Source organism: Arachis stenosperma, chromosome 3, assembly GCF_014773155.1.
Source record: "Arachis stenosperma cultivar V10309 chromosome 3, arast.V10309.gnm1.PFL2, whole genome shotgun sequence".
NCBI classification, from domain to species: Eukaryota; Viridiplantae; Streptophyta; class Magnoliopsida; order Fabales; family Fabaceae; genus Arachis; species Arachis stenosperma.
Genome location: NC_080379.1, coordinates 146,415,507 through 146,425,553, shown reverse-complemented (window position 1 = coordinate 146,425,553; position 10,047 = coordinate 146,415,507). Strand labels below are relative to the sequence as shown.

Sequence of the window (10,047 nt, the reverse complement as noted above, 5' to 3'; positions counted from 1 at the left end):
AACATTGTCGTCATTGTCATCGTCGTGGTCCCCCTACTGAGGCGGTGGAGTAGGTAATGACATCGGTGCCCTACCAGCAGTGTTGCCGCTGGAACCAGTAGTGCCACTGGCTCCAATGCATATCTGCTGGTTGTATGCCTCCATCTGCTCTCGCAACCGATTTAGCTGCTCCAACTTCTTCGTCAGGTCCGAGCTGATGGCAACGGTTCCTTCCACGTGTGGAAGAAGGTCGTTATACCTCTGCTCAGACTGTTCCGCTTGCTAGTGAAGCTCCTGTGTCAGCTTCTGCACCTCCTCCATTAAGTCGACAACTTCCTGGGGATCGGCAGGGCTGGTGGTAGAGGCAGAGGCAAAGGAAGCTGCCAATGCAGAGGAGCAGAGGCCACTAGCGAAGAACGAGTCCAACTCGAAGCGGAAATTCTTGTGGATTCAATGGCAGTCTCGCACCAAACCCTATAAAGATCTACCATTGAGGTCTCAGAGCTAGCTTCGTCGTTCCCACTAGGCGATTGAGATTGTTGGATCGTGGCCTCCAACCTCTGCATGTAATTCTCCTTGTCATACACGTCATGATTAGGATAACTGTTAATTGGCTTTAAACCAAATAAATTTGAAACTTATAATTAATTTGAACTCACATAATACGTCCGCGAGTGTCACCTCACGGTCCAATGACTTAGACTACAAATTTATATATCAAACCAATAAAATAAAAAGAACAAATTAACTAGCTAATTCAAGTTACTACTAAAAAATTAAACGATGACAAAATTCTTACCAGTCTGCTCTTTGTTTTCTCTTTGTTTTCATGAAGGTTGCCGACCCACCCGTATACTTCGACTACCTGGGCAAAGCACTGTTAGCAACTTTCGTTAGACGATGACATTTGAACCCCTCATCATTCCTAAAATAGGCCTCCAGATCCTTCTTGATGGTTGGACAAATCCATGATGTTATGTGGTCGCCCACCTTACGAATGTCGCTGATCATCTGCTGAAGTTGTTTAGCTGCCCGGTAGTCGTAGATCTTCTTGATCATGAGATTACGCTCCACATTCTATATGAATTTTAACTGCACAAAGTGATTCAACAACATTAGTTAGTCAGAATAAAATACAGTTCAATTACATACAGTTAATTAATTCAGCATTATTGAGGTCATACCGTCCACTTCTGAAACCATCGATCTCTAGTCTCAGCCAGGATCTGCGTGTAGGTCGGCCACAAAAGACCTCGGAGATCTTCTGTGTGCAAGCATTGGGGTTTGGTGTAAACCTATCAGAGAAAAAGCCCAACATTAGCGAACATATAGAAATGCATAAACTTAATATTAACAAACTTAAGATTAAAAAGTTGTATGTACTCACGCCTGCATGCTACCAGGTCAAATTCTCAGCTTACGGACGATGGTGGACGGGCATCCTGCTGAGGGGCACTGAAGAAATCACCCACCATGGGCTCTATCGATGAATCTATAGGGGAGCGTAGCAAAAGGAGGCACATAGTTCGGGTTTGGGACCATGATGAACTGTTGGTCCGCTAGACCCGCCTGCAACGTCACAGGGGGCGACGGGGTAGTCGGGGTAGAAGGTGAAGGCTGAATAATCACAGGGGATCCAATAGAAACTCTCCATCTACCACGACCACGAGACCCACTCGGTCTACCTCTGCTACCTGTTGTCATGTCTGCAAAAATAATGTATTATTAACACTAATCAACATATATTAACTATACGAATTGTTCAACGAAACTCCCCAAAAAATTGGACATAGCCTTCACTAAAATTGGGCATATAATCACCTTTACGGTTCGGGCACAAATCCAACTAATCTCAACCCTCAGCATCAGTCAACATACAATAAATTTCATAAGAATTAAACTCAACTAAACAAGAAGCCTTCATGATTCAAATCCAAAGCAATAAGATGTGACATGCATAAATCCAATGCAAAAACAATATGCAAAACTCAAAGTAGATTCACAAAAAATAAAACTGATTATTGAATAATTAATCAAACTGTAAAACTAATTATTAAATATTAACAGATCCTATACCATAAATAATTAAAGAATTGAATAAAAGCTTATGAATCAGAACTATCTAATATATAAGTGTGCATCAGTTGTTTCTGTTCCTATCTTCATGTTTCTTTCCATAACCTTAAGAAATATAATATGATAAAATTAGTCATAACCCAAAACATGAACAAAAAGTGAACACAATGTAGCTTGGAAAGAACAGAAAATAGATCAGGCAAATAAAAATATATTATAAAAGGGAAAACAAAATAGGAAATATAATATGAAGAGTGATCTATTTAGTCTAGTTATTGGCTTTCCTTTTGACAAAGCTACAACAATGCAAATGTGATGAATATTGAGCTCACTGCTTTCATCCTTTTGTCCATTACCTTCACTAACTACTTTTATTAATTTTGGAAAGTGGAAACTACAAGCTTAGCTTGGACTGTTAAGGTACTAAACTATTTACTTAGAATCAACTAAGAAACCTCACTAATTTATTCATTTTCTATACCCATTTCCTTTGATCAAAGGTCTACCGCTCAAAGTAAACAAATCATATATGCATTAACATATATAAATATTTTCATCGCAATATTCTCTATTCTAAACCTTGCAACCTTATGTATATATGTTTTATTATTCAAAAACTATTAAAAATGAGAGAAACTTTTGCCTACACGCACATGAGCAACCGAGATTTAGTAGTGTTCCAATTTTAATTTATGAACTTCTAACACAATTTCATGTGACATACACTTAGAGTTATCCTATTTGATAATCTTGTATTTTTTTGTCATGCTTTGACGATAATTTTATTTAATTTAGCTAAATGATTAACGAAGATCGTATGAAATTAAAAATTTTCATATATTGACCAAAAGGTATGTGTGACTTACAAACTGTCATTTGTCAAAGAATATTGTATTTCCAACACTCCAAAATCAAATAAGTTAACCAAATCACGTTTTCTTTTTTATGAAAATTAGGTTAAAAATAAAACAAAAATTAAGCAAGAAAAAATTAATTAACCTGGACCTGGCAGACGATGACAAAGCTAGACCTGGCAACGGATGATGAAGCTGGCGACACAAAGAACGGCGCTTGTTGGCAGTGAGAAGAGCAGTGGCTACAACGGAGGCCAGGGTTCGCAATGGCTGCTGCAATAGAGACATTGCGGCAAATGGGAGGTGCAAGGAGAGGAGGGAGGTGGCGTCGATGGCAGCGGAGATGGGGTTGACGGTGTCGGCGAGGTTCAGACACGACTAGAGAGAGAAAGGGAGAAGAGAGGTTAGAGAGAGTAGCTTCAAATTAAAGGGGTAGAGGGGTTCATGCTTTGAATTTTAAGGCTCATTACCATCGGATTTATCGGCGGATCCGCCAGTAACTCGTTGCAAATGACCGAAATGTAGCATTTCACTGAAATGGGTTTACCGACAGATTGTTCTGACAGTAAATTTCACATAACACTTCGTGCCTATTTCTTCCATTTTCCTTCCAAGTATTATCGACAAATTTATCGTCGAAAATCGAAATCCGCCAATAACGATTTGATCCAATGAAATCCATGTCAAAATCGTATGTGAATTCGTCAGTAAAGCTGACGTTAATGTGCGACGCTAAACCGACAGTAAATTCAATGGTACTCAACGTTTTTCTTGTTATGGAATTTTATTCCTTTTTTGAACAATAAATCTGACAATATTCAACATTTTTTAAAGATTTTATCAATTTTCTTTTTTTTTCCCCTTAAGGCTTAATATTAAATTGAGTTAGTCCTTAGTATTAAGTCGAGTTAATCCTATACACACATCAAATATGTCTAATATATACTTAGATGGATCACTTCACTCAGCTCATTTATTTAAAAAATAAAGTAATAGAGTAGATATAAAATGGCAAAAACTCATCACCAATACAAAGTTACTCACTCTTTAGTATTTAGTAGGAGTGGCAAACGGATTAACTCGTTCTACTCCACTACCCTACACTTTAATTTATAAATATATATATCCTTCTCATTTTTGTTTCTATGTAATCTTATGATAAGTAATTAAAGAATCTCATATTTCAAAATAGCTAGTTTATTTTATTATATTTTGTTTGTTTTAATACTCCAAATAATATATTTTTTTTATAGAGAATGGGACATAAAACTCAAAAAAAAAAGATAGAAGGGTCCTAAAAAATGTAATTTTAACAAAGTCTACATAAAAATTTAAAGAGATACATGAGGAAAAAAATGACATTCCAATTAAAGTTCATATTTTTATCATACTAATCTATATGTACAAGCATTCGCTTTTCAAAATTCGTGATAAATATTCTAATTACGTAATTTATTGCAATATTCTTTAGTAACCAAAACTAATACTTTTATAGAGTGCAATTCGACAATTTTTTAAAGGCAACAGAAATTTACTACTATTTTAGAATATACTTTTATACAAACATTATTCATTTACCTAAAATTTATAGTCAAGTCCAAATCTAACAAAATACTTTAGAATTCTACTCTAGTTACCGTACAGTTACCTAAATTTGTACTATGACACTAAAAATTTACTTTTGTGATCTCTTAGACTTTGTTTAGTTAGAAGAAAAAAAAAAAGAAAAAAGAAATAGAAAAAAAATAGAGTAAAATTTTATTTTTCTTAAATATATTAAGATAAAAGAAAAAAATAGTATATAATATTATGAAAGAATAATTTTATCTTTATATATTTTAAAATAATTAAAAATAGAAACTAATATTAAAATATTAATACTAAATACATTTTCCTTTCATTTTCCATCGAATATACGGAGAAAAAAAATTTCAAGAATTCTACCTACTTTTTTTATACTATTCATTTTCTTTAAATTTTTTTATTCAACCAAACAAAAAAATAGCTATTTTCTAATTTATTTTTTTCTTTTTTTTCTTTTTTTTCTTAGTCTCATTTTCACTTCAAATAAACACACCCAATAGACCTTCACAAATCATTTGATCCTCCTTTGTAATAGAGATATCCGAATTCAGCTTAATAAAGGAAGTGTTTGGGGAATCCGATAAATTTATTTTTCAGCAAATCATCCAACCTTTTTTCTTATCCAAATTATCTTCTCATGTACTTAAATTATACTCTTTAACTAAATGTACAGACAAATAATAGATTTTATCTTTATCTACTCTTGTCTCTCTTAATAATAATAATAATAATAATAATAATAGTAATAATTATAAAAGAAGAAGAAGAGTGCATTTAACAAGCAACTAACCGCCTAAGGAAAGAGAAATAAAACCTTAGGTTGGAATTGAAAATCAAAATCTACAAGAGTTTCGCCACGCGGCTTATGCTACCCATAATATAATATAAATGTAAAATAATGTATTAAATGTCAACTAAAAATATGTATAATATCCATATCGAAAAGTATAGGTTACCAATATATTATCTGCCAACTTCTGCCAACTCTTATTTATATTTGTGTTTTATGGAAGTGTGTTCGTAGATGTGTCTAATAATTAATATATTTTAAATACATATATAAAGAGACACATCCAGAAAATATATTTATAAAGACACTTCTATTAAACACAGTTATAAAAAAGACATTTTTATTAGACACATCCATGAACACACTTCCATAAAACACAATTATAAATAAGAGTTGACAGAAGTTGGCAAATATGCTGTTGGTAACGTAGCGGAACCGTATCCATATATAAGCTAAGGTTTGCAACTCTATAAAAGCCGTCTCGTTGCTCCCATCTTCTTGTGAGTGTGTTGTTTTCAATTCTTGAATCATTGTTTTATTGTCAACATGGAGGTTGAGAAGACGTTATTAGCAGAGAAACCCATATTTATTGAACCAAGCATTATTGATAATGATGATTGGGTAGTTTCATCCAAATCAGAAACGAGTAACGTTGATTTGTGCAACCATTTTGAAAGCTTTAAGATGCTTGTAAAGATGGAACTACCATGTAATAATAATGAATCTGTTGAGGAAAAGCTTCGTTGGCTTAGATCTCAGATGATAGGTAACGCTGCTGAGTTCTATTCTCCATTTGGAAGAAGAGAACTTGTATATGCTGATCACACTGCTTCAGGTCGCAGCCTTCAATACAATGAAGATTTCATCATCAAACATGTTCTTCCTTTTTATGGTATGTATGTTCGCACAATTCCTTTCTATATATATGCACATCTATCGATCACTTAAAGAACCTGTATTTCATCAGTCAACAATTTCTCAGGAAAAAAAATTAAATAAAATAACAATTGTCTTGTTTGAAATTATTAAACCCCAAGTTTAATTTATTTAAGTTACTTCATTCTAAATATAATTTTTGTTATAAATCATATAAGTAAAATGATTGTGTCAAGTTGTTTTTATGTGAACAAAATAACTAAGAAGAAAATGTTAGGTGAATAAATTATTTTTTATTAAATTTAATTAATTTTTTATGCCTTTTTTTGTTTTTTAACTAAAATTTTTAATTATCAATCTTGAAGTTATTTGACTAAGATTATAGAATTGAAAATTATTAGATAATTTAATTAATATATTTAATAAAATTATTATCTAATTAACTATTTTTATTAGAGTATGGTCTGGTACAAAAATAACTTTTACGTGAGTAACTACTAATTAATAATTAGGTTAATAAAACTATGTTTATGAATATTTAATAACAATGAGTGGTATTTAATTGGTGTGTATAGGCAATACTCACACGTGTGACAGTTATGTGGGAAGTAGAAGCACAAGAATTTTGCATGAAGCAAGCGAGTACATTAAGGAATGCTTAGGAGGTGGTGAAGAAAATGCAATCATATTCTGTGGTTCGGGGACAACCGCAGCCATCAAGAGGCTCCAAGAAGTAATGGGCATCGCGGTGCCCTCAATTCTGAGAGAAAGGGTGGTAAAGAGCCTCAGCAAAGAAGAAAGATGGGTTGTGTTTGTGGGACCCTACGAGCACCATTCCAACCTGCTTTCATGGCGGCAAAGCTTGGCCGAAGTAGTTGAGATTGGCCTCGATGATGAAGGCTTGCTAGACATGGATGCCCTTAAGCTACAACTTGAGGCCTACAAAAATACCAACAGACCATTGTTGGGATCTTTCTCTGCTTGTAGCAATGTCACCGGGATAAACTCCGACACACCAGCCATTGCTCGCCTTCTTCATCAATACAACGCCTTTGCATGCTTTGATTTTGCAGCAAGGTACGCAGTCTCTTCATATAAATATGATAGTCAAAATATGTACACATATTATATTAAACTATACAGTTTAATTAAACATGTCATAGTATCTAATAAATTCATGAACCAATGTATATAGTGGGCCATATGTGGAGATTTGCATGAGGAGAGAGGAGAGGGATGATTGGTATGATGCGGTGTTCTTGAGTCCGCACAAGTTTGTTGGTGGTCCTGACACGCCGGGGATTCTCCTCATGAACAAGGCACTGTACCGGTTGAATTCTTCGCCACCCTCCATTTGTGGAGGTGGCACTGTGAATTATGTCAACGGCTTCGACGAGAAGGTATGTATAATTAAAAGTAAAATCATGACTCTCTTGTTCTTAAGTTTTAAAATATATTTATGTTCTAAAATTCCACGTTAAGATTATAAAATAATTTTTTTTATTAAAAATATAAATAATTTAAATTTTTTATTAATTATAAATTTATGATGTGTCTTTAACTAAATTCTATTTATTATTCATAATGGCAACCTGATCCAGCGACGACGAACTTGATATGATTGGCCTACATTAGCAATGAATAAGACGTAAAGTATCACGCTGTGTGTGTATTTATGGTTTTTCAATTAATGCTAGTATGGAGACCAAGCTGCGGTAGAGAAGGGGAGACGCCCTCACAATCAATGATAATATTATCAAGTCATTGTCTTCGATTTTATCATCGTCAGAGATAAAATTAGATTAACTTTAATAAGATGTATGGAGTAATTAAACACATAACTAGCTATAGCTAGCTGTGAGATTTTTTTAAATGTTAAATCTTATTTTATTTTCAAACCTTTTTTTTTTCAAAACATTCTAAATTCCAGATTTGATTTACCAACCAAATAATAATATATTTAAAATCCAAACAATGCAAGTTGAATGGGCTCTATATAACTCAATATATATTATGCCTGATAAATTGATAAGAGAAATAATTGAACTTTTCCTTTTCATGAAGTTATTCCAATATGCTTCCTAGAATATGATTGACAATTGAGGGTCAACGAAATTGATGCTTGCATGTCAACTAGTGTACAGTGTTTGTGTACAAATTGAATTTCTAATCTATTACTTAAAGTACCTATATGACGTATATATTCTCCTGAAATTGGTTATAATTGTTACTAATATGCTGTAAACACCAACTCGTTTCCACCATTTTACACTTAACATCATTTCTCTCATGGTCAACTTTGAAATTTCATTCAAGATATTTGAATACTACCGAGCTAGACAAATATTAAATGGAATATGATATTTAAATAGTATAGACACTCAACTTAGTTTAATCCAATAACTAAAATTGGGAAACTTTTGTATATAAAATAGATACTACACATAAATACAAAAATTGAAATGTTAAAAAATAGATATTATTATTGATGCAGGATACGTTATACTTGGAGAACATAGAAGAAAGGGAAAATGGGGGCACCCCTCCAATAATCCAAACAGTAAGAGCAGCCTTAGCATTTTGGGTGAAAGAATATATTGGCTACAAAGAGATTGAAAGAAGGGAACAAATATATATTAACAGGGCACTTAAGAGGCTCATCTCAAACCCTAACATTAAGGTTTTGGGAAACAAAAGCACCAAAAGACAAGCTATTTTGTCCTTTGTGATTTATTCTACCACCAATTCCTCATCAACATGTTGGGGCAACGATCAAAACCAAGAAAATAGTAATGAAGAGGAACTTAATTTGTGGGAAGAGATGGGGAACAAAAGGGGTAAATTACTTCATGGACCTTTTGTTGCAACATTGCTCAATGACCTATTTGGCATTCAAGCTCGTGGTGGGTGCGCTTGTGCTGGACCTTATGGCCACCATTTGCTCAATATCAGCAAACCTCAATCTCTTGATGTTAGGTCAGCCATTCAACAGGTAAATAAATTAACACAAAATATTATTTGCATATTAAAATTACTCATTAAAATTAGTTATTATATATTTATCTATATATATATATTAAAAATATATTTTATATTTCAATATATATCTAATATAATTAATTAATAAATTAAATATATAAATATATTTTTATATTAAATGTACACAAAAGAATATCTACTAATATAAATTAATTATTTGTATAAAATATATATATTAAAATATAAAATATATAATAAAAATAAGTTAAACAAAATATATATTTATATATAAATATATCGTGAATAATTTAGTAGTTGAGTTTTTATGTATCGTATATAACAATTTTTATTTTTAAATCATTATATATTATATATGCAGCTCAAGAAATTTCCATACTTCATTTATTTATACTGATGGATATCATTATTATTGTGCCACATATTAAGGATTTTATTTATTAAAACCGTTGTTTGTTATACATTGATATATAGGGTTATGTTGGAATAAAACCTGGATGGACCAGAGTGAGTTTTCCCTATTACATGGAGGAAGAGGATTTTGAGTTCATTCTAGCAGCCATAGAGTTTGTAGCCATGTATGGCCAACGGTTCCTTCCTCTTTACAGCTTCAACTTGAGAAATGGAAGATGGAGAGTAGTGAAGACTCAGGAACTTGGGGCTCTAATAAAGGAAAACAATAATAATAATAATTATTGCAACTATAGAAGAACTATGGAGGAAACAAGCGTTGAGTATGATAATGGGGTTAATAATAAGCAAGTTAGAATGTTGAGGAGAAAATCTTACCTTGACATGGCTAAGTATATCGCTACTCGCCTCCCAAAGTTCCCTTCTCAAACCATGCTAATGGAAAACGTAAATCCCAGTGCACTCCATTTTAGAATTTAA

General features: G+C 32.8%; 1 protein-coding gene across 1 annotated transcript; it reads left to right on the top strand.

Moving 5' to 3' along the window:
- The first annotated feature begins 5,829 nt into the window (after positions 1 to 5,829).
- Positions 5,830 to 10,047, top strand: LOC130967522 (uncharacterized). The gene is made up of 5 exons (XM_057892415.1): positions 5,830 to 6,175; positions 6,735 to 7,236; positions 7,355 to 7,559; positions 8,654 to 9,151; positions 9,631 to 10,047. The coding sequence occupies exons 1-5, from the start codon at positions 5,830 to 5,832 to the stop codon at positions 10,045 to 10,047; spliced, it is 1,968 nt and encodes a 655-aa protein (XP_057748398.1).